Source organism: Archocentrus centrarchus, chromosome 8, assembly GCF_007364275.1.
Source record: "Archocentrus centrarchus isolate MPI-CPG fArcCen1 chromosome 8, fArcCen1, whole genome shotgun sequence".
Lineage (NCBI taxonomy): Eukaryota > Metazoa > Chordata > Actinopteri > Cichliformes > Cichlidae > Archocentrus > Archocentrus centrarchus.
The window spans coordinates 3,014,477-3,042,338 of NC_044353.1; the positions used below are offsets into that span (position 1 = coordinate 3,014,477).

Below are 27,862 nucleotides of genomic sequence, written 5' to 3' on the forward strand. Positions count from 1 at the left end.
TTTATACTTCTTAACCCTGAAACGGTGAACTTTAATAGATCTGCTTAAAAATCAACTTAAAATAGTTTATTAATCAATCATTAAGAACTTGAATGATGGACGTTAAGGTTTATTTAACCAACTAAAGCACTTGCAGCCACTCAGTAAGCTCAGATTAATCTGAGCTTAAATCATGTTCGTCAAAACCGTGAAGATAAAGAGCAGCTTGAACGATTAGCTGATGTCATGTTTTATCCAAAATGAAATTCGTTCTGTTTGATGAGTAAAAACAAGTTTGGCTTTAAAAAACGGAGTCAAACAATCTGAGTTTCTGACTGTAGAAGAACTGAAGCATCTGGTCTTTGCAGAAGCTGCAGATCATTCCTGGATGATGCAGCTCCTGTTTAAACTGAGCTGATGGCTCTGAGGATCCCACAGCTGCTACAGTGAGATCAGTGGGAGTCGGTGGTCCAACAGGCTGAACTTTAAAGACCCTCAGTGTGGACTAAAGGAAGGAGGCAGAGGAAAGGAAACGTGTCTCAGTAGGGCCCTTTAAAGAGACCTTTTCCTAAAAGTCTGAGCTCTGACGGTGCGTTCACTGACCTGAGGGCAGTTTTTTCCGTTCTGAGCTCTGTGTGGACGTGTTGAGGCCAATGAGGAGCAGCTGAAATGTGAACTCCTGCCCGGTTTGTTGTTGGCGACGGGCCGTGGGGTTCGGCGTTTTTGAACAAGCTTCCCGCGGCGTGGATTATCCGGCCTGACTCCACGCTGCTCCGGAGCCTGATTACCTTTATTTTCTGTCTCCACTTTTCTTTTTACAACATGCTTTAAAGTCCAGCTGATGTGTCCCAGCCGCTCTGAGGCGCAGGATGCAGACACAGCTCTGGGTTTAGCTCCACGGCTCTTTTCTACAGATTTCTCTCATGTACTTTGTGTTCATTTCCTTTGTTTAAATTTGTATTTATGTGTTTAATAAAGCAGGTTCTGATCTGTACTTCCTCTGGGCTGTTCTCTGCGCCGGTCACATGTTTTCACACCACACCTATTTTAGTTTTTACTGTAAGCACAAAGACGGTTGAAACAGACTGAACTTCTCTGTATTGGTGCGACTGGTGTTTGAGGAAGGATGTGGTCGGCCCGGGTGTCAAACTGAACAGTTTCTTTCTCATTAGTTCAGAAACTGATCCGGATTAACGAGCTGCTGTTAAAGAGCCGCACTCGCTGAACTATGGCGACAAATGTGTGACACACGTGTCAGCAGGGAGGCAAAAGTACCATTGCAGCAAAGTAAAAGTACTCATTACACATCCCAAACTTCAGGACCTTTTTCCTGTTGGAGCTGCTCCAGTTTGACCAGTTTATGGCGTCCTAAGTTGGACTGATGAGGAGTTTAAAGAGACCTGCTCGGCCACAGTTGACATAAACCTGCTGGATTCCTAGCTGGCTGGGTAGTTATGCTGAGCTAGGCTCAGCTAGGCTAATCACAGCTTCTAATTAATTTTATTCAAACATAAAATTTTCAGAGTAAACTGAAGCGATGCGACGGACAGCATCCTCACTAACATGTAATCATCCAGCAGTTACAGGCGGCTCACACTGAGCTGCAACCAAAATAGTGACACAATATATGGTATGGACATAACATATGGTGGAGGAGAGCCTGCAGAGGTGGAGGTACGACAGTCAGTGGAAGCAAGACAGAATCCAGCTGTGAATGAGAGGTCAAGATAGAAGGATCAGAGTTAGTGTCGAAACCTGCATCAGATCCAGGCTCAGGGAGGGGCAGCTAGATTAAATAAAACTTTATTAATCCCTTTTTCTGGGAAATTAAAGTGTACACACAAAGGTTGGGAGTGAGGGGAGAGAGACATGAATAATAACTAATGATTAAATGCAGAGGAGTATAAACAAAGTAAATAAGGTGAATGAGAAGAAACAGTGCATCATGGGAACCCCCCAGCAGCCTAGGCCTATTGCAGCATAACTAAGGGAGGGTTCAGGGTCACCTGATCCAGCCCTAACTATAAGCTTTATCATAAAGGAAAGTTTTAAGCCTAATCTTAAAAATAGAGAGGGTGTCTGTGTCCTGAATCCAAGCTGGAAGCTGGTTCCACAGAAGAGGGGCCTGAAAGCTGAAGGCTCTGCCTCCCATTCTACTCTTAAGTATCCTAGGAACCACAAGTAAGCCAGCAGTCTGAGAGAAGTGCTCTATTGGGGTGATATGGTACTATGAGGTACAGACTTGAAATATCTGATGTGTTTTTACTGTGTGCTTCTAGTACTTTAATTTCAGTCAGTGATTTTTATACTTCTCCTGTTTCTCCAACTGTTTCCAGGGCTGGAAAACTGTTCTTAGGTTTCCAGGTTTTCCGGCCACGTTGCCTCGTGTCCGACTTAAAGCGTCTCTGAATTCTTGAGAGGAAACTGGGAGCTGCAGCCTCTCCCTCCTGCTTTTGTATTTACTCATCAGCGCGTCCTTCCTGCTCTCAGCCTCGTGTTTCTGTGAACAGGAAGTACAGTTGCTGCTCGTAATGACGTAATTCCCCACATGATGCAACCCTTTGGCTCGTTGACTGATGAAGACGAGTGCAACGCAACTTTTAAAGCCGCCATTTTGGTGTCTTGAAACTCACTGGTTTCAGTTTTAGTATTTTAATACCTGAACACAAAGTTTATTTACACGCCATTAAAATCAGATTTTTTAAGAAAACATTTTCTTGAGTGTAAAAATAAAATAATAAATACAGTATAAAGCATGAATCAGCTGCTCTCTGTAAGGACTCTGGATCTCCTGGATGAGGCAGCTTTGGTGCGTGTGTGTGTGTGTGTGTGTGTGCGTGTGTGTGTGAATGAATGTGTTTGTGTGTGTGTGAGGCCATGGAGGACAGTGAGGTTTTGCTCCGAGCGTCTCCGGGCTGCAGGTTTCAGCTCCGTCCGCAGACGTCCCCGTTTCCAGCCGTGGTTTCCTGTTGGAGGAACCGTGACCTGTGAACACGGAGCTCAGGTGATTTCGTGCTCCGTGTTCAGGGTGGCACGCACAATGATAGCAAACAGCAGTGATCACCTTTCACCCTTTAAACAGGCAGGCTGATTACAGGTGAGAGCACACCTGTGATTACAGGCCACGCCTCAGGCTAACGCGCTGCTCAGTCTTTTCCGAGGTGCCATCGTTTTTGTCCAGGTCAGTTTCATTAGTTTGTTTTATAAACTCATCCTGTTGAACCATAATTCAAAACCAACGTCTGATATTCATGAATTAATTTTCAGCAGATTTTTATTTATTGTCACTTTTGTCAGTTTCCAGTTATTTCAGTGCCCACTGTGGAGGGTACCAACAGTTTTAATAATGTTAATAATTCAGCTCCAGGTCAGTGACTCAGAGGTTTACTCACCTGCTTTTTAATTATTAATACAACTTAATTGATATGATTTATTTATAGAAGGTGTGCCAGCTGATTGGTCCATCTCTGTGAAACAAACGGTGAGGAGCTGCAGAGGAAACGTTTCTTCATGTTGGAGTTTCATGAGGTCTGACTCCAGCTTTCACATAAAAATATAAACTTTACTCTGTTCTCTACAGATCCTTCAATAAAAACAGTAAACGCAGCTCATTAACACTTAGTAAAGTTTGCCTCATTAGAAGGAGCTTTAATATTTGCCATCGCGCTCTCACTGGCTGTAAAAAATCCTCTGGAGCAACAGGAAATGATTCGATTCACACTCGACTTTATTATTTTTAACAGTACTCAAAGCAGCTGATTAAAAGAGAACAAAACAACTGAGGAGCCATGACAGAGGGGCTTATGGGACGTGTAGTCTGGATGATAAGCAGGAGGGGGTTACACACCAAACACAGCACGGAGGGCGTCGGCGCCCCCTACAGGTCTGGTGGCTCGCTGCTCTGAGGCGCCACTGTGCTCTCAGCTGCAGCTGAAGCCTGAGTGATGGAGCTCTGAGACGCACAGCCCAGAGCTGAGACGGGCCAATCACGACCAGAGCAGCTGGAGGCTGGAGAGGAAGCAGAGGAGCAAACAGGAGGGGGGGATCAGTGAGGGGAGGGTGAAGCACTGTGAGGTGAGCACCTCCTAAAAACACCTGCAGGATGTTTTAACACCACGTGAACATTCAGATGGTCTGACCTCCTTTACCCTGGACACCTCCTCCAACCCACAGCAGAGATATAACCTCTGCCGTGGGTTGGAGATTGGCCTATAATTAGCTAAGACAGCTGGGTCAGTGATGGCTGTTTAAGTAGAGGTTTAATTACAGCCACCTTGAAGGTCTGTGGTACACAGCCAACTAATAAAGACTGATTGATCATTTTTAAGATTGAAGCATCAATAATTGGAAAGACTTCTTTGAACAGTCTAGTAGGAATGGGATCTAACAAACATGTTGCTGGTTTGGAGGAAGTAACTATTGAAGTTAACTCAGAAAGATCAACTGGAGCAAAAGAGTCTAAACAAATACCAGCAGTGCTGAAAGCAGCCGAACATGAAGAATAATCTTTGAGATGGTTATGAATAATTTTTTCTCTAATGTCTAAAATGTTATTTGTAAAGAAATCCATGAAGTCACTACTAGTTAAAGTGAAAGGAATACTCGGCTCTACAGAGCTCTGACTCTTTGTCAGCCTGGCTACAGTGCTGAAAACAAACCTGGGGTTGTTCTAATGGTCTTCAGTCTGACTCACCTGAGCGGCTGCTGGGTGCACTTCTGGGACTGCAGGGCTGATGAAGAGGAGCGCTGTGTCCCACCTCTGGAGAGGCAGCAGGTTTGGCTTTGTCTTTGTTCTTGCACTCACCTGTGGTCACACAGAACAGGTGTAACATGTGACCAAGGTGAACAACAACAAACTCTGCAAACCACTGGTTCCTGTGACTGTCAGGTGTCCGTGTTTGGGATGCAAACATCGGCTATCATCCCAATCCTGACTGAAAAAGCTGCGATGCATCTGTGCATCGACTCAGCTCTGTTACGGTTTCCTACAACATAAGGTGTGCTGAGGCGGCTGCTGTGAGAGATGCCAACATGTATGTGTGTTTAACCTGGACTGTGATAAAGCTGCACTGTGTGATGGATTCAGTGCAGCTGAAAACATTTACCGTCTTTGCTGGGGATCGTCGGGAGTTTGGTTTCTGTGTTGCTGAAGGTCGGGACGTTCAGGGGACCTTTGTAAATACGACCTTTGTAAATACGACCGTCCAGTCCAACGATATCCACCTCCTCTGACTGACACACACACACACACACACACACACACACACACACACACACACACACACACACACACACACACACACACACACACACACGAGCAGAGCAGCAGTTAATCTGATGTTAATGTGAAACCTCAAACAAACCTTGATGCTGCTGCAGCTCCGTCTCCGTACCTGAACCGCACCGTCCGCCTCACACTGTCCGTGGTGCTTCGTGTGCTGCACACCGCTGCGGCGCTGGCCGCCTGCGGCGTTGGCGTAATGACTCCCGCCGCAGCTCCGCGACGCGGCCAGGTGACTGTAATCGGCCAGCTCGGATATGCGCTTGCTGCTCAGGAGAACAGAGGGAGACATTTAACTGTGATTGATACACAGATCAGAGTGACGCAGTGACTCACGATGATCTGACAGCGAGTCACTGATTTCTAGTTAAACTCATCATCAGTGATACTCTTAAATCCAGCTGTCTGCTTCCTGTTTATCTGCAGCAGCTTCTCATCACCACAACTGAAGGAGCCCTGCCAGCTGGAACTGCATTTAAAGAAGTTCATATATAATTAACATATTAACAAAATGAATTTTCATGTGACCCGTCATGACTTTGGAACCATATGGAGCGCTGTAGTGACCACAGACAGGTGAACCTGCCCTTTGACCTCCCCTCCTGTCCTGACTCACTGCTGCGTTCGTGCTGTGCTGCGTCTCGACGCTCTCTATCTGCCTGCCGTTCCTCTGAAGCTGCTCCCTGCCCACGTTAGCTGCCTGGAGGTTGTAGCGGTTGGTGCCTGGCTGCAGCCTCTGAGGAGCCTGAGCTCTGCTGAGGGCGTCTGAGGGCTCAGACTGAGCAGAAAGGTGCAGATAACTCACCTGCGGTAGTGCTGGCGTATCTGCTCCATATTGTAAACGGTAAAGGGCCTGATGGACTTGCGGGAGGGGAGCGCAGGGAAGGAGGGCAGCGTCACCAAACGCCTTTAATCCTCAAAGAAAAGGTAGAAACGTACCAGAGCGGTTTAGAGAGCAGCTCAGCCGTCTGGGTGGCTTCACTGTGTGAGAGGCAGACAGGAAACAAAGGCGCTCAGGTTTTGACTCACGGTCCGGGGGTGTGCTTCACGACAGGCCGGTCACAGGACAGGCAGTGAAATCTCTCCACCAGCTGTCTGGAAGCAAACACGGAAAAATCTCAGCTGAGTATTGGCTGCAGGAACGGATCCTTCCTGCAGCCTCTCACTTCATCTGAAACAAGCTACTTGATCTCCTCCTCTTTGAAACCCCCCACCTTCCTAAAAGCCCACTTTGATTGGATGGCTTCTGGAAGCCTGCTGAGGGGCAGCCCTCTGTGTTTGTGAGCCGTGCTACGTGTGAGGGTGCAGCGTTCTTACTTCCTGATGGCGGCAGCGTCATCGGACTCCGGCGCCGCCTGAGCCTGCAGCTTCTCGTGGATGCTCCTCCAGCGATCCTCCAGCTGCTTCTTCACAGAGTCCAGCTCGATCCTGTTCAGCTGTGACGGAGCCGATCAGAGAACGTCGGGAAGAACTCGTTATCCGTGCATTCGTGTGTGCTTTCAACATTTTATTTTCAGCTCACTTCTGAAAGTTTTCCTCACAATTTCCAGGAAATTAAAAAAAAAAATTTCTTAATAATAATTATACATAAAACAATTAAAACAGTTTAAAGGAGCTCTGAGTTCACCTTTATTAGGTGTAATGAATGGTTCAGACGTCGGCTACAAAAATCTTTGAATTCATGGAAAAAGTTGGAATAATAATTTCATCATATTGAACCAAACTGTGCTGAACTGAATTTTTAGGAAACATGAGGAACATTTACAGGAACGTGAGCAAAAACACGGGAAGCCGTGCACACATGTTCGGTTATCCCATCATCTACAGCAGCAGGGGAATTATCAGGAACGTTTCCAGCTGCAAATCTAAACTAACCATTTATTTTCTGTCGGAGGTGTGACGTACGGCTCTCCTACCTTACACTGCATCTCTGTGGAGAGCTCGGCCATGAGTTTGTGCCAGTCCTGCTCCTGGTGCGTCACCTTGTTCAGCAGCTCGTGGAACATCAGGCTCAGCTGCTCCGTCACCGAGTCGAACTGCAGCCGGCTCACTTTGCCCTCCAGAGCTGATTTGTCGGCTTTCTGTGGGCGCGGAGGAAGACAGCGGGAGGTTTAAGGTGAGGAGGAGAAGCAGAGGGAGGCCGGCTGAATCTGCTCAGGCTAAAAAACAAGAATCATTTTTACATATGAGGTCTGGACGGTTTTGGGAGAAGTTGGGATATTTTCCGTGCGACTCCTGAAACAGTCTGTGTGGTTTAGGTGAGGGAGTTGCCTGCATGGAGGCTTCTGGTGCCTGAAGCCTCCTCCAACCCATGATTGGTCTGAATGTGGCCTCCACGACTCAGGGTGTGTCTCAGCTAAGCCACATGTCCACCTTACATCAGTGTGTGGAGACATTTGGAGACATGTGGCTCACAAACACCTCCTGCAAACTGTGTTAACAAGCCAAAGCTGGCCTGAAGAACATTTCTCACTGCTTTAACCTGGACAACAGGAGCCCAGACCAGACCTGCCTAATATCTGAGTGACCTCACATCACCTATGTGAGCACACACTGCTCTGTAGGGATAATTAGATAATCTCAGGGCTGCTGTCAGGTGTGTCTGACTCCTCCCACAGGTGAGTTAAAAGGAGCCAACTCACGATTTCACTCTCAACCATCTGCTTGTCGGCCTTGTTCACCTCCAGCTCCTCCGTCGTCTTGTACAGCTCCTGCGGGAACAAGAATCCGACACTGACATCAGGCTGAGGAAAAACCTGAGAGGGAGGAGCCGGCTCAGACGGCCCGCGAGGTTCGGGAAAACTTCCTGTTTATCCAGATTCACGTTTAAGTGGAGCATTTTTATTCTGGCTCTGCTTTAAATCCACTACAGTCACTTTAATAATAAGTTCTTCTTTAATACATTTGGGATATAACTATGTAATTATGTAAAACATAAGAATTCATCACTGCTAACTATACACATGATTTCATTAGCTGAAGGCTAATTGATGCAGAAATTAGTTTAAGGTTTATTTTTGGTGTATTTACAGCATATCTTAATATTAAGACGTGCTAATTTACATTATTAAGACTATTGATATATTATTAATTAATTTCCATTCATGATGAACACAAACGTGTGTGTCACCTCGATGTGTCGCTGCTTCTGTCGGTTGTCCTCCTGCAGGACTTCGGTCGTCTCGTTCAGTCTTTCACAGTCGGCCTGAAGCTGCAGGATCGCCTGCTGCACACTCTGACACACACACACACACACACACACACACACACCTCCATCACTTAGAGAAGAGTTTTTAGAAGACCTCATCACCCCTGGATCATCAGAGTGGTGATTTTTTCAAACACGGTGGGATCACAACGATCCGATCTCCCGTTTAACACCATATTCTGCACCTCTGGACCACTTCCAGCCCTGCTGCTATTTTTCAATCACTTCCTGGAAGTCCAGTCCTGACCTCTCACCCTGAGCGCTCTGCGGTTTCACTGCAGACCTCAAACGCGGCAGACTTTTGCTCGTTTACAGCATGTAATTTACCCCCCAGGATGAGACTGTCAACTCGAACTTCCACTATAACATCCTGAGACGCCTGGTAGCAGGACCTCCCTGCAGATCGAGCAGAGGAGCGAGTACGAGGGAGCACCCTGTGAGTGAGGGAGTGATCTAAAAGCAGCAGCCAGGCTAGAAGCGTTCTGGATGGGAAGATGATCTAAATCAGGTCTGTTTGGATTTTTATCACCCAGCACTCTTAAACCTGCTGAAACGTTTCTTAGAGTCTGGCTTGCCTCTCGGTCCTGCAGCAGCTCTGCTCTGCCTCCGCTCTGCTGGATCAGCCTGTTCACGGCCTCCTGCAGCTGCTCGTAGCGCTCGAACAGAAGGCCGAACTCCTCGCCCGTGTTTCCTGTCCTGGCATTCAAATCCGACCTCTCTGACCTCTGACGGAGCTCCTGGCTGTCGCTCTCGCCCTGCACGGCCTCATCCTTCAGGCCGGTGGACAGCTGAGACGTGAAGGACAAAATCGTCTCCTCCAGCGTTTGCCGCAGGTCATCCAGCTGAGGTCAGAGGGCAAAGAACTGAGATTAGACCGATATACGTCACACGTGAACACTGATTTTGTTCCTGTTTTATCCACCTGAAGAAAAAGAGAGAAATTTGACTCTCATCGGTCCACTTTCTCTGCTCATACGCTGACTTTTTTTTTCTGAATCAATCTTATTTGAGATTTTTTACAGTGTGGAACAATACATTCAGGAAAAGGGCGCCCCCTGCAGGCGAACACAGGCTCCAGCTTTCACCCCTGATCCCAAAAACACGGAGCGGGAATGCTGGCTACAGGTTCCATTTATACAACTCCATGTTCAGGTTACAGCGTCCTCTGAGTCTGAATGACCTGTGACCTTATAATAAAGGAATTTTTCCCTGTGGAGTGTCAGCCCTGCTTCCTGTCCTGCAGGGTTGCTTTGTAAATATTACATACACATTAAATATCTAATCTTTTTAATTAAAAACTTTCAGGCTGTAAAATATAGCCAGCCTGCACGTCCTGCAGTTACTTTTCCTGCCTGCAGGTGGCACCACTTTGACCTTCATCGTGCCCCCTGACCTTCAGCTCTTCCTGTCTGACCTGGTCTTGTAGCTGAGGGTCTGACGCTCTGTCCTCACACTGAGCGTGCTTCAGCTTCAGCTGCTGCACGTCCTCCTCCAGCCTCTGCACGCGCTTCCTGGACACGAGGGCGCCATCACGAACGCACAACCTCTAAACTTGTTGTTTCCTCTAGTGATGAAGAATAAAACTCCAAACATGGAAGTTTAATCCATATCTGATATCTCTGTTAAAATCATTTCTGATATCTTTAAGCTTTAAAGGCGCTCTGACTGATGCAGAGCTGGATCTGTGGCTCCTGCCCTGCCCGTGTTATACACGTGCACGCTGTGCTTGTGTCGTTCTGCAATTAAATTCTCCAAGTTGATCCAGTCTCTTCCAGTCAATTCAAAAAATGTAATTTGTGAGTTTTTCTCAGCCATAATGAGCTGCTGTTCATATACTCATAGTCAGGCTCCTCTAAAGACTTCTAAATATAACTCAGACTGTCAGCAGCAGCAGCTAAACTCTGCTTCATGCTTCCATACGTGCTTCAGGTGATCCCGCCCCCTCTGCGTCTGTACCTGAGGCAGGATACTCCCTCTCTGAGTGCTCCATAACCTTTACTCTCTGAGTCCGCCTCTGAGGTGCTTTCTCTTTCTGGGCTAATCAGTATCTCCTCCAAGTTCTTCAAACACATTTCACCAACAGGAAGTGACACAGGAGTCTGTGCTGATGTTTGAGGAAGCAGGAAAACCTCCGGAGAGAATTCCTCTGCTTCCGTTTGGCTCCTCTTACTCACCTTTGCCCGGTCACTCATCAGGCCGTCAATCAAAGCTCTCTGCTCGTTCAGCTGATCCATCAGGTTACCGAACGCGTCCCCATGGGAACCTAAATGATCAACAGAACATCTGGATTTTAGTCCGAGAGCATTCCCCTCCACAAAGCTTTATTCAAACTTTCACCACTGGGGGGCAGTGTTTTACAGTGAGTTCGATGTTTTTGGACGTGTTAGATCTCAAAGTTTAAATGAGCCCAAACCTTTCAGAGGGACTGAAAACTCTGGTGTGTTTATGAAGGACTTTATGCTCATAATGATCCTCTTGTATAACGTCACCTCTGTTGGTGATGAGCTCTCCGAGCTGAGCCAGCTGAGTCTGGTCCACCTTTCCTCTCTCTAACGCCGCCACACGAGCCTCCAGCTGGACGAGCCTCTCCTGCAGCTTGTTCGCGCTCCTCAGGGCCTCCACTGCCTCGGGGGACGGTTTGGAGCTGTTGGACTCCAAAGTCGGGGGTTTACCAGCAGCTGTGGAGTCTCCTTTAACACCAGTCTGTGCCAAAGTGTTGTCCGGTTCTTCCTGGCTCTTCTCCTCAGAATTCCTTGGAGAACTAGGAGCTGCTGGTCCGACGGTGTGCCTGTTGGGGTGGGAGGAGGGAGGCGGGCTGCTTTGAGGAGGTTCGGTGAGGTTGCTGCTGGAAGGCGAGGATGTTCCTTTGGCTGCTGTGACCTGATCATCAACCCCTGACTCTCCAGGCTCCAGTGAGAAACAATTAGAAATACTCAGAAATATGAAACTGCATAAAGTAGCAAAATATTTACACTGTAAATCTACACATAATTTCCACATAAATATAAAGGAGATATTCCTCATATGTAATCTCAGGGACACAGTAGTGAGGGGCAGCCAATCAGAATCAAGCTGGTTTAACACTCTCTAGGGGCGGAGCTAAAAGAGCCTGTTTGAGACTGAGGATGAACAGGAGCTGCACGGAGGCCCAGTATCAGAAAAAGAAGGATTATTTTGAACCCTTGAATCATACAAAGCTATTTTGCAGAGTCCAGGAATAAAAATGATGAAGCCACCTTTTCTGCCCCGCTCTCTCTGTCGCCGGGCAAACCTGCGTCCCTCAGAGACTCCTGTCACAACAATGAAACCACAAGGATTCGGCAAGTTATCAGAGTCGGATTATTACACAGAAACCACGAGGCAAACAGTGGAGCGTCACTACGCCCCCCCACTCTGAACAAACGCTCACCACAGTTTCCTCCAGGACGTCCACGCGGTGGCAGCAGCTCTCCACCAGAGTGACCGTCCTCAGAAGATCCCCGGCCTCCTGCACACAGAGAGATCCCGAATCAGGAGGTCGGAGAGGAAAGGAGCTGAGGCTCCATCTGTGAGCGGAGGAGGTTCTGAGACCTCTGCAGGAAACACTGCGACACCTGCTGCAGCTTTGTTTTTTTGGTAAAACACAGCATGCATTTTCCTGAGAGCTACTAACATTTTATAATCATATTATAATTTATAAAAGTGTGTATAGTGTATAGTATATAGAGTATAGTGTATAGTGTGAATTACTTTTTTTTATTTTTATTCTTCTTCTTATTTATATGTGTGTGTATATATGGTTGCAGGTACAAAAATACATTTCACTGTGCATTGTACTGTGTATAACTGTGCATGTGACAAATAAACACTATCTTATCTATCTTATCTTATCTTATCTTATTTTAAACATATTAGATTTGATGTGTTGGACAGCAGAGAAACTTTCTCCAACATCTGGTTCAGGTACAAGAAATCTTTCCAACCTCAGAGCAGTGAGAAATTTTTATTTAGCTTTTATGTGGTTTTCTATTCTTTTCCTTTTTTTTATATATATATATATATATATGGAGTTTTATTTTCTGTTAAACTGCCCCCCCCCTTACCTTATTGAAATCTGTTTTATTTTACTGAGCTGTGCTAATTTATCTGAGTGATGCTGTTATAAACTAAATTTCCCAAATTCTGGAATAAATAAAGAACATCTTTTTAATTGGATCAGCTGGAAGCTCCGAACCTTTAATTAAAGCTGTTTAATCTGACGCAGACAGAGAAACACAGCCGCTTGTTTTTAACTTGGGAATTCTGAATTTTCTGACTGATCGATTATTGATTTCTGATTGATTAACTTGATTAACTAGTAGAAACTTTTCCACAAAAATCAGTTTGACTGTCTCACTTTTTAGGAAATGTTTTTTTTTTCATTTGCCATAAATCAAAGAAAGGCTGTTAAAAAAGTAAACAAGAATTATTTATTTCGTGGACGGTGTCCACGACAGAACGCGCTCCAACGCTTGGGAAACTTTTTTGCTATCGTCAGCTAGGGCTGCAACTAAAGATTATTTTAGTAGTCCAATAATCTGCCAATTATTTTACTGATTAGGCAACAATTATTTCAATCTTACCTCACCTGTTCAAGCCTGCCCACCTGTTAACATCACCTTGTTCTCTTCTCACGATTAAAATAATGACCCATAAAAATACAAGTTTGAAACTAATCAAGTGTAATATTAACATTAATGTGACATCACAATAAATATCAAATAAACAATGCTTATTAAAGTGAATGCAGTTTTTATTTTTAAATGAAAATATAATGTGCAAATAAATAAAAATGGCCTCTGTCCAAAAGTTCAAATAAGGCTTCAAATTAAATCAAAAAGATTTTTCTGTGTAAAACAGCTGAAAAGTTTACAGATGATTCAGTTCATACAGAGGTTTATTATTCAGACTGAACGCTGATATTAATGTGAGGAAAACAATGAGTCATCGTAGCTGCTGCTGTCGTCCTTCACTCGTTAGCTAACATCACTGAAACGGTGGCGCTCAGCAAACACCATCATGAGAGCTTGTTTCTGTGGAAGCTTGTTTCTGCCACTAAAATAAATAAAATAAATAAATTGCCATCTGTAATTCAAAATTTTCAGTTGTTTTCTTGAAATTTTGAGTTACTAAGTCAAAATTTCGACTCATTAACTTGAAAATTCAAGTTACATATCTCAAATTTTCATGTTAATAACTCAAAATTTCGACTTAGCGCTGCCAATCAGGAAGCTCCGTGATCCGTACATCATTTCCTTTTTAACCTGAAGCAGGAAGCTGAACATATCAGCTGTCCAGCAGATCGACGTGAAAACACTGATTCTGTTTTTTGCTAGAAGACTTTTTGACCTTCGACCCCAGTCTGAGTGCGCACACGCTGGCGTCATCTGCTTCCGGGCAACAAGGAAACGACCTCTTTCTCGGAGCTTCCTGATTGGCCGCTTTCAGAAGATCATTTCTTTTAACTGGTTAGGATAGATTTCATTCAGCGAAATAGTTCCGATCATCTTGTTGGTGCATCTGCTGTTTTCTGTCAAACGCTCCCACACCTTTGACAGTCTGTCTGCATTTTCTTTCATTTTCTCCATCCTCCTCTGTTCCACCATCATTATGCTGTTCAGCTTTCGTTCTTCTTTGTTGGTATTGTTGTTATTGGCAAACAATGGAGGCAATACTGCCGCCATATCTTCCTGTGGTGTATTGCAGCTACAAAATCACATACGCAGTTTTCGAGTATGACGCATCGACATTAAAATTCCACGTCGACTAATTTTTGCAGTCGACATCAGCGATTATGTCGGCGAATCGTAGCGGCCCTATCGTCAGCTTCCAAATATTAAAAAAAAAGATAAAATAATTAATTTGTCTCTGTGCTGTTTTAATTAGCTGTGCAATGGAAGCTCGGTGCGTGGTGTCAGTCTGACCTCGTGCTGCTGGCGGAGCTCCTCGAGCTGCTCCTTCAGGTGGTCGTTGTGTTCGTTCAGGTCCAGGATCAGCCCCATCGACTGCACATATCACACAGACACTTTAAATCAGTACTCTGATATAAAAACGGCTTCTTGTCTCATGTGTTTGTATAAAACTGCTTTCTGATTGGCAGAGTTATGACAGGAAGCCGGGCGGTGGGTGGTGGGGGTTCTCTCCCAGCCTCGTGTTTGACCCATTTAAGGGTGAGAGGGGAAGTTGATGCTGTTACTGTGTGAAATATCCTTTGGAAACTTTTGATTTTATTCATGGATGCAGTGATGGGGTATTTGTACATTTACAGAAGCGAGGATAAAGAATTGAATTTCTGTGTTGTTGCTCTGTCCCTCTGACCTCTGACCCCAGTGAAAGCAGCCAGGATTAACTGCTATTTTTTTTCTCTTTTTCTCTCAGCGGAGACAGATGCATTTTTCTTCTCTCCCAGCCCTTCCTCTTTACCCTGCTTTGCTGCTTTAGAGCCTCTCTTCACACATCTTCCAACCGGGAAATTAAAATTATGGATCTGGTCAGCTGGTCTCTCAACGCTATTGATTGATCAAATTTTCACCACGAGGAGACTGGGGCAAGGAGAACCCTCTTTCCTCTTATCCGACTGACATACCCGGCTAGCTACGTTATGGATTCCTGCGGAGGGTGGAAGATGACGTGCCTGGCTGTACTGTCAATTGAGGACATATATATTTGGCTTATTGATACCAGGATTTCTCCTGATTGGACTTGAGGATACCTGGCTTATCATGAAATTTGGGAAGTCTGGGCAGCTGTTCGGGCAGTCTTGGTAAGGCTGTTTGAGGCTGCAGTAGAGCCTCAAACTCAGACTCAGTTTATCTGGAGCTGAACTTTGCCATTGAGAGGTACCAGAAAGACTGAAGGCTGCAAATTAATCAGTACAGCCTGTACCAAAACCATTGTAGAATCTGAAATTTGGCTCCCTGACAGCCTTGGACTGCCGGTTATCTCATTTTTCTCCAGGATTTTTTGTAAACAGATGCTCTACACCAGGGATCCTCACATCCAGGCCTCAAGGGTCGGTGTCCTGCAGCTTTTAGATGTGTCCCTGATCCAACACACCTGAATCAAATGGCTGAATTACCTCCTCAGTATGCAGTCAAGTTCTCCAGAGTCCTGCTAATGACTTCTATATTTGACTCAGGTGTGTTGAAGCAGAGACACATCTAAAACCTGCAGGACACCGGCTCTCGAGGCCTGGATGTGAGGATCCCTGCTCTACACCCCCGCTGTCCCGTCTTCTGACCTGTGTGAACTGGTATCCACAGACCAAGCTGCTGTTAGCTGGGGGGGCGGAGTCTGAGTCAGCCCAACCCCACTCGCCTCCGCTGGCTTCCTCCCACCCCCTGCCCTTACCCACCCTAGCGCTCCCATGCTATTTGCTATATGTGCTTACTATGCAGAGGTTTTTTTAACCTCATACTGTATTAACCTCATACTGTGCCCTCATTGGGCAAAATATGAGATGTTTGTTTATCCTCACCTCCTATTGTGCACGCTTTGTTTCACTCTTATCTTTGTAAAACAGCAGCGCCTCTGATGGCTGCGAGGCTGCAGACACATATCTCCCCTGTTTGTTGTCTGTCTTTTTGGACGGCTGTTCTGAACTCCTTTTTGTTGCATGTCTGACATGTGATTCTGATTCCACAGAAGCTGGCACAGTGGACGTGTTAGAGCTGAGATGAGTGGAGCAGTTTCACACACGATGCGTCAGCTTTAAGATCTGCAGGTCACTGAAATGTCCCGTGGGGGCGGTGAGGGGTTTGTTGGCAGACTCGTTTTGATCTGTTCTTTCGCCCCCGAAACAAAGGAAATTCCTGAGCTGCATTCGAGCTGTTGTTTAACTCCTGTCGAATGTGCCCGGACGCCAAATGATGCATAACGACCCCCCGCAGCTCGGCCTCAGTGACTCAGAGCTGGTTAATGAGTGCTGCCTCACCTTGTGTCAGGGGTCATTAGGAAGGTTCAACCATGTGGCACATTTTGAACCAAATTACATTCACAGGCCGCTCCGCTGAATTCTTAATTACACTTCAGACTTTCTGTTTCACTTGCTGTTTGGCTCACAGCACCAAAGTTTCTTGGCTAGCTTTAAGAAAAGCTCGTGGTCTGGGTAATAAAACACTTTCACTGCATTTATAATGTTTGAAGCTTCTTCTTTGCTTTCTGGATCAGAGCCTTTTGGAGCATTTTTGATGCAAATATCTGACCAATAACAAGAAACCTGAGCTCCAGTTTTTGTGAGTGTGAAATTCTAGGGATTTATTTAGCACTGATAAGCAGGAATCCCTGTCTGTGTGATGCTCCTATACAGCATAACCAAGCTAGCTAGCATTAGCTGATAACCTGGCGCTGCACCTCTCGTCCAAATATGGTCACTTCTGGCTCTAAAAAAACCACGGTGGGGGCCAAAATGCTATCACAGAGGCTTCAAAACAAAGAGATCAAAACCGACAGGTGGCTGCCTCCATCTTTTATCTACAGTCTGTCATTGCGGCTGCTGACTGCCTTTAACTCAACACATCCAAAATTTTCAGAAAAAAAAAATCAGTTAACTCAGAAATGAACAGCAGGTTAATGGAAATGATCATGAGATGATCCTATTTTTAAAAATAATCAGTAGCATCTCCATGCACAGAGACAATGAGACCTCCAGAGTTTCAGACCACCCCCATTAGGAGTTTCTTTAATTGTGGTTGTGATGAGTCAAACAGACTACTGTGATTTCTGGATTTCGGATAAAAGACTCGCTGGAAGAAATTTCTCCTGGGTGGGGGTAACAGTTCAGTCAAGTCTTCAAGGTGTATCTGTGTTATCATTTAAGCTCCTGCCTTGTTAAGATCAGTCAGTCATTAACTATGAACCCTCCCCGTGGTGTATCAACGGTCAGTCACACGGCACTCTGTCAGATCCATGGGTGATGCCTGGCATAAGGCCTTCGACATGTAGAACACACTGAGGTTATGCAGCAGGACGCAGAGGGCACACCAGGTCACCTGGTCACGGTTAATCCAGCAGAAACAGCAGCTGACAGGGGCCATGCCCACAGAGGACATGAATGATTCAGCCGCAGCTTCACATGCACCTGCCCGATGTCCCGCTTTTCACCTGAGAGCTATTCATCCCCTGACAACCAGAGGCATCTCTGCAGGGGACTAATTACCCCCTATCACACAGAGAGAGAGAGGAGGAGGAGGAGGAAGAGGAAGAGGCAAAGTGTGGACCACAATCACCTCCGACCTTTAACACCCTCCACTCTGCTTGCCCTCTCACCACAATTTTAAAATCAAAGTGTTCCTGAACGCCCCGATGGTGCTGCTTCTGCTCGTCTGCTGGAGCAACAGAAACCTGAACAGGGACACTCAAGGGTCATTTGAGATGTGCGGGTGGCGCCCATCTCCCATTGTGCTCAGCTCTGTCATCAGTGGCTTAGTAATAAACTGAAATGTTCACCGCTGCACTCTAGCCATGGAAGAGGAGAAGAAGGAGCTGGCTAGCACTCAGAGGAAATGTCATTCGGGGAACGAGCTTTCATGGCGCCGTCAGCAGCTGAGCCCACTGCCATCAGTCGGTCCCCGCCTCGCTGTCCTGCATCTGTTAGACAAACTTTGTTTGTGGAGTTTGTTTAAAGTTTGCAAACCACCAAATTTCTGCACACACACCCTCCCAATCCACCCCTCACCCCTCACCTCTGAGTTCAGAATGTCCATCCTTTATATACAGCTTTTATATACTGATGGTTTGCTAGTTTTTTATTTTGTCTTTGTTGTTATTTATTCTTCCTTTGTGCCGGGAAACATGAAATATTCACCACAACGTCTCCGAACAGTCACAACATTGTGACACAGCGAACAAACATCACCCACTGCGATATCAGTCAGCAGGGCCGATGTCCCAAAAAATAACGACTTCTCTGCTTTCAGAGAACAGAAGGAGACAAAGGCATCAAAACCAAACCAGACACACAAAAATCACTCACGTTTATTCACAGGGTTCAAGTTAAATCCCAGGACAGTTTAATACAAGATACTAACAACCACACCGAGACAGTGAGGTCACCACATTGTGCTGCCTGCACATCCTGTTTCTTTCATCCCTGTCATGTGTTCATGCTGCAGATGTCAATAAAGTTGTGTTACCAGTACCTCATTATGTTCCTAGCGGTACTGAAGGGGGTGAGCATGAATAGATGAACTGTTTTTTAAGGTAACTTCAAACACTTCAACAAATATCAGCCAACACACAAATCTGTCTGCGAGCTAAAGGCCCAGAGGCTTTATTTACCGTGGAGGAGGAGGAGGACGGGGGAGGAAGAAGAGAGGTTAAAGGTAAGAGCTGCTCAGCAGGTGGCATTTGATAAACTGGACATTCAGAGCTTACAGGTGATGTCCTGTTACCTGTTGGATTTCTGGTTATTTCATATACAGAAATGTGTCTGACTACAAATTGAATCATAATTGTTATGTAAAGGTTATAGTGGACAGTGACCGCAGGCCTAACTGGGCAGTCTGCAGTGATGGATGTTATATGCATGCCCAGCAGCCTGTGGGATCCATGGTTACTGCCTGGGTGTGGCTATTTTCTGGTTTTAGACCGAGCCTCTCAGGAGTGAAGCCTTTCCTGCTGGTCACCGGTCAGGTGCTACACCTGAAATATGATGCATTAAGAGAAAATCCTGGAACCATTATAAGAGAAGCGGCACTGAAAGGATTGTGAACAGCAAAGATGGTGGTCGAAGAATACCGTCTGGCTGGGGAAACGTTTAAAACCTGATCTGTACCTGCAGAATACACAAACACCCAGGTGTGTTTCAATGAGGCTGCTGAGGAACAGGACTCGCTTCTGAAAGGCCTCTGTAGGAGTCATGAGTGTAAACCTGGTGATGCTCTTTAGTAACACGTAATAACACTGTGCTGGAAACTCAGCTGACCACCCCCCACTCTAACCCCGGGGCATTAAGTACGAGAATGTCACCCCTGAGGCTTCCCTGGAGCAGGATGTTTTTAAATACCAGGAACTTTCACAATACTTAAGTAAAAGTTTAATTAGAATATTTGTGGCTTGATTTTGGAAAGAAACTCCAAAACTGCCTTTATGGACTCTGGTAGATTTTCTTTAATGGAACAAAGTATTTGAGTATCTCACCTTGGAGAGGCCGTCCTCACAGGCTTGGATGCGGGAAAGGAGGTTCAGCTGCTCGGCCGGGTCTGAGGGAGAGGCTGTCCGCTTCTGGAGCTCAGAGTCCGGCTGACCCTCCTCTGCGGGAACGGGGACACCCACCGGATCAGGACTCCCGTAGCCCGGAGAGAAGCCCCTCCAGCGGGTCTTCATCTCCCGGAGGTCCAGCTGCTTCAGCATGGCCAGGAGCAGCGCGTGCAGAGCGCCGAAGTTCACGGCGCTCTTCTGGGGGGTCGCAATGGAAATGTTGAGCAGGTCGTACAGGCTCACCTCCTCCGACATGTTTGACGGAGCAACCCGTTAAACGTCAAAACCGCGGCCACCGGCGACCCGGGCTTTACAACGAAAACACAGAAGAGCAAGTACAACTAAAGTGTGTGCGGTCTCCCTCCGACCTCAGCTTGGTTCACACACCCAGCCGGCAGCACTAATCTGGGGGTTACTGCTGGAATGGACTAAACAGAGAACAGCAACCTCCGGGTCACAGGCTCGCCATATTTACCGGATCCACAAACACTTAGCTTTCAAAATAAAGGTTGAATAAGAATAAAAGCCGCATTCTGAAGAAAATCTGCCTGATTACGCTAAAAGCTCATCATTGTTTATCATGAGCATGCGCATTAGTGCCACGTCTTGCAGCTTTGCTGCGAAGTTCGCCAATAATTTTTATTAGAAACACTTTTATTGTCAAATTATAACCGGATGCAATGTTGAGCGTTTACTCTCACTTGACGTCACGTCGCGCGGCGGATTCCCACGTTGGGCAGCTTGTAGCGTTAAGAGTTGCTAGGCAACAAGCGGCAGTGAGGCTGCGTTGAGGAAAAGGAGGAAATGTCGGATTTTTTAGTTTTCACTGAAGAAACTGAGGCAGATTACTGCAGGTTTATTTACACGTCATTTTTACTTTAGAGGGGCTGGTGGGTTCGTTTGTCATCCTTTATTTTATCAAGTAAAGGTTTGGGGAACCAGCACTCATTTACAGACATGACATTTTGTCTCGTTTCGATTTAACTTTAATCAGTTTCAGCGTCTTGGATTCTTTTCAGTGACATGGGTAGCATTTGATAGGGTAAAGATTTAATGAGTATCATTAAGAAGAAAAAAAAACACGACTGAAGGCAAATGACTCACAGTCACAGCTCCATAAATATGAACAACAGTCTCCTCATCCAGAGCGATCAGGGCAGCATTTGGTCTCTTCCAGGTGACTATAGGGTTCACCTGGATTTCCTGCACTTCCGGGGTGAACCGAAACCTGCTCCGAGCTTATTCTGTTTCTGGGACTGTACTTTTGACAAGTGCTATAAACTTAATTATTTATTAAGAGTAAAACTTCTGTTCTTTTGCAGCCACAGTCCACAGGTGAAGCTCAGGGACCAAAGCAGTTTCTGTATCAGGCTGTAAACGAGGACGGACTCACCGTTACAGTCCTGAGTCGTTCACTCAGGACTAGAAGAACTGCAGCTTTTCTTATAATTTTCCATTTTATCATATTACTTATATCAAACAGTTCCCACAGTCTGTTAAACTACAGTGGCTCCTCTCTGGTTTTGTGTACAAGCACACAATTAATGTACAAAACAGAAGAAGAAACACACAGACAGAGGTTTGGGTGCCACTTTTAATTATTACATTCAAGTACAAAATCACCTTTTGGTACACATCCCTTAATCATCCTTTGATTGCATCCATTGCAGCCACAACATGAAACAAAACTTGAGCAAACCCAACTCAATATTTGATTTAGCTATAAATGAAGTAGAATAGTTTGATGCAGTTCATGTTTTGACACTTGGAACAGAGAGAAGAAGAAACTGCAGCATCTCTGAGTTTGCTCCTCCAACATCACAGGAAGCGCTGTTTCGGCATCAGTTTGAGGTCAGAGTGAAAGGAGACCGAGCCTGAAGAGGTTCACCCTTCACACAGCTGCCTTCTGCGTCTACCCGCTGCACGCTGAGCTTTCACCACCAGGGGGCAGCATTTCACTCACCAAAGCCCAGCACTGCGAGCAAGAACGTGTCTTAATGGTTTAACTGGTTAAACAGGTTAGAGGGACTGATCGCACCAGCTCAGCTGACAGAAAGTCACTTTAATTCATTTTATTTTTAAACAGGGAGACTTACAACGAGTAAAACTGAACGACTGAGATCAGTTCAAACACTGAAAGCTGCTCAGAGTCGCTGAGTCAGAGTGAAAACAGCGCCCTTTTGTTTAATAACCCCACAGGTGGCTTTAAAAAAAACAAACGGTTCAATGGAGTCTGACATGTTGCATTATGGGATTTGTAGAAGCCGGCATTTTTGTGAGCCCCCAAACTTTGGAGATACTAAATCACTGGTGTGGCCTTCAGGGGCCGCCCCTGATTCTGTCTCAAAAAAAACCAATGGGAACCAACGACTGTATATAAAAGATGGACTGCTGCAGAAACAAGATCTGACTCCCCCCCCCCCCCCCCGGCTTCAGCCTCCTTTCTGACTCTAACGGGGCCATAATTAGGAACATAATCATCATCATAATCACATCAGACTGGCAGCCACGAGGTCAGCTGATTTTAATCGAAGTCTTTCTGTGGGATTTGCCGCCCCCTCCCCGCTGCATTAGCTTTGAGAATATTACCTTTATTTTCTCCGTCAGGCTGTGAATAGAAAGTGCTTTAAATTTATTTTCAGACAGACTCAAAATCGAGTGAACAAATAAAGTTCTGAGAGTGAAGGAGGTAAACGTGGCGCTGCGGTTCCCTTTAATCAGACAAATGTTGAGATCCGGAGCAGCGTTCGGCTCCGGTCTCGGATATTTCCAATCGTACCACAGACGACGCGTCGTCCTGCGCGAGGCTGTGGAGAGCGAAACGCCTCCAGCTGTGCCCTCGTCATCCCGACCGGATCAGATGCTGTCGTAGTCTGACTCCCGCCTGCTGGACTCGGCCATCTGCTCGGCCTTGAAGAAGGTTATCGTGCCCAGAGAACCCACCAGGACCAGGATGAGCAGCTGCCAGTGCAGCAGCAGGTAGTTACTGTAGTAGAAGGCCAGAGCGGCCATGATGGACTGCACAGGAAATGACAACAACAGGTTAATTCAAAATAAAAGCCTTCATGAGCTGTACAATAATACTCGGGAATTTCCCGGTCAGTGTCTGCGTCACCTGGATGAACTTGAAGACGGCGAAGGCGGGAGCGCTGTTGTCGCGGAACATGAAGCCGACGATGCTGAGGAGCTGCGTGTTGAAGCAGCTGTCGCCCAGACCGAGCAGGAAGCTGCAGAGCAACGCCACGCCCACGCTGAGCACACACACGGTAACGCTGACGTTAGCCCGACATCAGGAAACACGGGTGATAACACCGAGGGCTAAACAACGACTTCAAGCAACATCTTACATTATTTAACAAAACCGGTGTTTGCTGACGGGTCAAGTATTTCTATAAAAGTTTACATTTATCATCATTCAGTTTCTTTATTTCTTTAAATAAATAAACATTAATATTTGTATTTTTTTATTCATTTTTTGCGTGGTGTTGCGGTTTGTGTGCGTTTACCTGGGGGTGATGTAGGCCTGCCTGTCTGTTCCTTCTTCGGGGGCCAGAGGAGCGTCGGCAGCGATGTTCAGGAAAATCAGGAAAAAGGCAACAATGTGGGTGCAGAGGCCGAGCAGGACCACGGGGTTCCTGCCGAAGCGGATGCGTTTGTTGAGCATCCCGAACACGCTGCCACCTGCACAGACGGGACAGCGGGAAACTGTGAGGGCGGCCTCGTGACGTTCCTTGGAGCGTCTCCCCTCTCTGCTGCGTTTCCCCCTCACGTGCATGAAAGCGACTCACCTAAGATCTCGCCCAGGCCGATGCAGATGCCCGAGATCCCGATCAAACTCTTTGCATCCTGGCCGAAGCTCGTCATGGCGCCGATACACGTGCCGTAAACGCCGCTGTAGAAGGTGAGCTCCAAACCTGAGAGCATCGGTTCAGTTCAGTCATTTCAGTTTGGATTACAGAGCCGTGCACAAGTTTCAGGCCCTTCAGCTGTTCAGTCATGATGCATTTAAATGTGCACCACGAGGGGTTTCTCCGAGATTAAATATCTGAGCAGCCTGTACATTTAAAGACGAGGCTTTCCTCGACTCTGTCGCCTCTTTACACCTGAAGCTTGTGCACGGCTCAGCCGGGCGACACCTTTGCACCCACCTGTGTATCCGATGGAGATGCTCAGCAGCAGCATTTCTTTGGTGACGAACATTTTACAGGCTCTGACTGCAGACAGGATGGCAGAGGTTAACACAGGACCCGGGACAGCTACAGTCATGAAGGTCATTCTTAAAGAAACTCACCAAAAGCATCGAGCGCCTGAGAGCAGAGGTCCGAGCACCGGAAGCTGCAGAGAGGAAAAAGTTCGAAAGTTGATTTTCCCTCATGAGTGTTTTTGTGCCGCGACCTTTCACGTGACCTTTCACGGGTTCATATTTATATTTGCTCGCCCCCGAAGCGCCTCGGTTTCTCAGGAGATGGTCTCCAGCAGTGTCAAAGACAAATGCAGAGAGGACAACAAAGGACGGCGTTTACAGTGAAAGGTCACCCGTCTCGTTCCCCACCGGCCCTCTGAAATCATTATCCTTCCTCCTGAGAACCACGGCTCCCATCCAGCTGTTAGGAAAAATGTGGAATTTCCAGAACAATTCCAAAGTACTTCCCACACTTTATAAAGAGATCTAATTTAAAAATCTGGGCTGAGCGGCGCTGCTGTCAGACACTTAAAAAATCCTTAAAGAATCCTTTATAAATCAGGATGCAGCAGTTTTTTAATTCAACATTTCACGATGCTGTAAATAAAGTTTAATTTTTAATCTGAGTGACATAAAGTCATCCCGGGTCACAAAGCTGATTAGTTATGAGCCAATGAGCCTGCGGTTTCAGTCAGACCCGCCGCTCCGCATCACATCCTCTTTTTTTGTGACCACAGTGACACTGGTGAAAACACTGGATGACATCATGATGGCCACGCCCACAAAGAGCTGTTTGGTTTTTAAATCAGCTGTTTAATCTGCCATCATCATGAATTCTGAAAATATTCCTCCCTGAACATTTAAGTGTTATGAAACTCGAGTGCAGCGCCTCCTGCAGGTTTCTGTGTGAATACAAACGTCACAGATGCAGCCTGCAGACAAACTGCCCCCCCGCCACTTCACACTGAGTGTTAAAAACAGTGTAAAATGTCCCACTGCAGCCACCGTCCACTTCTCCTCACGCTGCATTTGTTGCTCCCCATCCTGTTCCAGCTGAGCTTTCAACCAATCAAGCACCGTCACCACGCTGCGGGCCATCGGTTTACCTTTAGGTTGGACACCTCTGTGCAGGCTCTGCATACGCAGACACACTAAAACAGCACTCACCTGGACGCGGAGCTGTCGCTGGATTCGTCCTGCAGCAGCGGCTCCGTCACGTCGGAAGAAGAAGCAGATTCGGGATCAGGCTTCCTGATGAGGAAGAAGAGGAAGCAGCCGACCAGGCTGATGACCGTCAGGGAGATGAACACGGTCCGGCGGTCCTTGTCTGCGGCCAACAGCATGAGTCAGACGCTTTTAGGAGACGGTTAACGAGAGGAAGTTAATTCTATAAAGAGCAGAGGCTGGAGTCAGACCTGTGATGTGGACGTGTCCGTGCCAGGCGCAGTAGATGTAGAGGTTCCCAAAGAACAAGCTGCAGAGGGAGGAAGGATGTTACAAAGAAGTGCTCCTCCTCCTCCTCATCATCATCATCATCATCATCATCATCTGAGATACAACTCAGACATATCTGAACTCTTTATAAAATCACAAGTCAACTTCTGTCCAATCAGACGTCAAAGAGAAGCCTCGCAGCTTCCCTTTCTGACCCCTGAACCTTCGTCCATCTTTAAAGTCTGCGGTTTCCTGAAGGTTTGGCAGCACTGACGTGCTCTCAGACTGTCAGGCCCCACCGTACAAAGTTACACTTATATTCTGCAGCATGTCTGTTAATCCTCGTTCCCTTGCATTCGTTTTCATGCGTTAGTGTGCAGCGTAGCCTCATCTGCTGCAGAATCTCTGAAATAACCTCTTCATTGTGCTTCTAAAGGTTTACCTGAACTGCAGCAGCGCCCAAAACACGCCGCTGTTCCTTCCAATGGTGCTGTCGGTGGAGTTGATGGCGAGCACGTTCCCCTGAGCCGTCCAGAGCACTAAAGTGCAAAAATCAAAGTGTTTAACACGTGCACAAAGTTTCCTCCAAATATCAGAACGATGGCGTCGCTCTACCTGCTGCTGCTATTCCGACCAGCACAGATGCCGTGTAGAAGCTCCAGGTGTACGGGTAGATGAACATGGCGATGTACGCGCTGTGGAAGATAAAGCGGCAGGGATCAGGAGCCGGGTTTCCCACCAAAGGGTCGCAGAGTGTGGGGAGAGTGTGGAGTTACCTGTAGAAAAGCCCGCTGATGAACATGGAGAGCTGGGGCCCGATGATGGTCACCACCGACGGGGCGATGAGGTTGGAGGCGGAGAAAACGCAGTAGATGATGGCCATGCTGCCAGAGACCAAACACAGGTCAGATAAACAGATTCAGATTTTTGTTCTGCAGCCACATTATGGTTATAAAAACTGGGTCAGGGCACTCCTGGCGCTGCTCTGGTACTGACCACTCAGAATTAAGTTAAATACCAACTTCACAACTACCAGAACTGAGGGGAGCCTATCCCAGCTGCCACAGGGCGAGAGGCGGGGCACAGGTCACCAACCTGTCGAACTCAGCACCTCCCTGCTGTGAGGCAGCAGTGCTAACCACTGCGCCACCGTGCTGCTGGAGTAGTTATAACAGTCTCCATTTTTGGGGGGAAAGGTCGGACTCATTGTGAAGCTGGCTCAGAGGTTCTGAGGGAAACTCAGACATCTCAGCACCTTCCTGTTTCTGTCTGAGGAGCATCACACAGCTCTTCAAGCTTCTGCTGGCTCCTCATACAATCTCCCAACATTGTGAGAAGCTGGTTTATCTGAAGTGACTGATCAAATTATCCCTCAGCAGTTTCTGATTTGATCTTAGAAAGTGGCAGCAGGTCGGCTGCAGGTCTGCAGCAGGTCAGAGAATCCACAGTGAAGTGGGTGAAGGGGTTTACCTGGTGTATCCGCTCCCGTGGAACTCGGTGCTGTTGAAGCTCTTGATGACGGTTTGCTGTCAGGATGAAGGAAAATGAATTATAAGCTGTGCAGAGGGAGGAATCCTGACGTAAGCTGCTCGCTGTCAGACCCACCTCTATGTTGCCACATGTCTGAAACGCTGTGAACATGAACATGAAGCCAAAGCCGAGGATGATGATGTTCAAAAGCTTCTTCCCCTCTGGACTCATCCTGGAGGTTTGTCTGAACTCCCTGAGGAAGTGAACGCTAAAAAAAAAAAAAAAAAAAAAAAAAAAATCTACTGTTGCAGTGAAGAGCTCATCTGAGAATAGAAACACAGGAAGTACATGGCAGAGTCAGTCTCACTGAGGTTTACTGAGTCAACAGGAATAAAACCAAACCACATTCAAAGTTCGCCCGTTTTACCGCAAACGCACCGCAGCGCCAACACCCATCTCTGCGTTTGTTTGGTGAAGAATTAAATATGACTGCGTCCGAAGGAGCGCAGTCTGACTGGTGTAACACACGCCGAGTCATACAGAGGATGGTGTGGAGCAGCCGAACACGGAGCCGTGTGCTCTGTGTCTGATTTTAGGCAAATGAGGCTTTATTGACACATTTTTGAACGAGCTTCGGCCCGCTGCGTTTCCATAAAAGCATAAAGCGGAAATGACCCGGTCTATTTCCGATGACAAGAAACAGACGTGTATTTTTAGTATTTAGGGTGTCAGGCTTACAGAACAGCTGTGCCCGAAAAACCCGCAGCGATCGGCTCACCGACACCCGCAGACGCCGCCCAGCTCACCCCGCGGTGCCCGCTTTCCTGCGCGCTCAGTCGGTCAGCTCTCCGTGGGAACTCCCGCTGCCATTTATCTTCTCCGTGGGGATCTTAAACGAGCTCTCACATCACGGTTCCCGCCGCGGAAAGCTGGTTCTCGGGGGGTCTTTCACGGCACCGGTGAGCAGGACTGAACCAAAACCAGGAGAGGAGTCATGTGAGTGCAATCAGCTGACAGGCGAACACGCTCTGCCGGCCATAAGACCGCCCATCTGCGCATGCGCAGAAACAAACTCACATCAGCCTATGAG

At 46.8% G+C, this 27,862-nt stretch overlaps 2 protein-coding genes across 6 annotated transcripts; both read right to left on the reverse strand.

Annotated features, from left to right (window-relative positions):
- Positions 1 to 3,591: 3,591 nt before the first annotated feature.
- On the reverse strand, positions 3,592 to 20,145 carry LOC115785049 (glutamine-rich protein 2). Of its 5 annotated transcripts, XM_030736493.1 has the most exons (17): positions 19,626 to 20,145; positions 14,411 to 14,491; positions 11,878 to 11,955; positions 11,705 to 11,758; positions 10,958 to 11,375; positions 10,643 to 10,731; positions 9,044 to 9,310; positions 8,391 to 8,495; positions 7,903 to 7,971; positions 7,177 to 7,341; positions 6,578 to 6,696; positions 6,290 to 6,355; positions 6,066 to 6,167; positions 5,373 to 5,526; positions 5,085 to 5,211; positions 4,673 to 4,783; positions 3,592 to 3,987 (listed from the first exon to the last, which is right to left on the reverse strand). In XM_030736493.1, the coding sequence occupies exons 1-17, from the start codon at positions 19,938 to 19,940 to the stop codon at positions 3,857 to 3,859; spliced, it is 2,451 nt and encodes an 816-aa protein (XP_030592353.1). In that variant the 5' UTR covers positions 19,941 to 20,145; the 3' UTR covers positions 3,592 to 3,856. The 5 variants fall into 5 exon arrangements, 4 of the variants coding, with proteins under 4 accessions (XP_030592353.1, XP_030592355.1, XP_030592354.1 ...); XM_030736495.1 differs by lacking the exon at positions 9,044 to 9,310; XM_030736494.1 differs by lacking the exon at positions 6,066 to 6,167.
- Positions 20,146 to 21,274: 1,129 nt separating this feature from the next.
- On the reverse strand, positions 21,275 to 27,784 carry mfsd11 (major facilitator superfamily domain containing 11). The gene is made up of 14 exons (XM_030736529.1): positions 27,511 to 27,784; positions 26,908 to 27,040; positions 26,773 to 26,828; positions 26,079 to 26,186; positions 25,918 to 25,997; positions 25,745 to 25,841; positions 25,284 to 25,342; positions 25,036 to 25,195; positions 23,977 to 24,020; positions 23,834 to 23,899; positions 23,474 to 23,599; positions 23,192 to 23,366; positions 22,801 to 22,936; positions 21,275 to 22,703 (listed from the first exon to the last, which is right to left on the reverse strand). Exons 2-14 carry the CDS (start codon positions 27,001 to 27,003, stop codon positions 22,542 to 22,544), a joined length of 1,365 nt encoding a protein of 454 aa, XP_030592389.1. The 5' UTR covers positions 27,004 to 27,040; positions 27,511 to 27,784; the 3' UTR covers positions 21,275 to 22,541.
- Between the last annotated feature and the right edge of the window lie 78 nt (positions 27,785 to 27,862).

Bases quoted from the DNA above. Each gene is read 5' to 3' on its own strand.
- LOC115785049 (XM_030736493.1), bottom strand. From the start codon at position 19,940: ATGTCGGAGGAGGTGAGCCTGTACGACCTGCTCAACATTTCCATTGCG. The intron at 11,759-11,877 runs GTGAGCGTTTGT...TTGTTGTGACAG, and splicing joins ACGTCCTGGAGGAAACTGTG to GAGTCTCTGAGGGACGCAGG. The intron at 6,356-6,577 runs GTAAGAACGCTG...GTTTGCTTCCAG, and splicing joins GACGCTGCCGCCATCAGGAA to ACAGCTGGTGGAGAGATTTC.
- mfsd11 (XM_030736529.1), bottom strand. From the start codon at position 27,003: ATGAGTCCAGAGGGGAAGAAGCTTTTGAACATCATCATCCTCGGCTTT. The intron at 25,998-26,078 runs GTAACTCCACAC...TATCTTCCACAG, and splicing joins ATCAGCGGGCTTTTCTACAG to CGCGTACATCGCCATGTTCA. The intron at 25,842-25,917 runs GTAGAGCGACGC...TTTGCACTTTAG, and splicing joins GGTCGGAATAGCAGCAGCAG to TGCTCTGGACGGCTCAGGGG.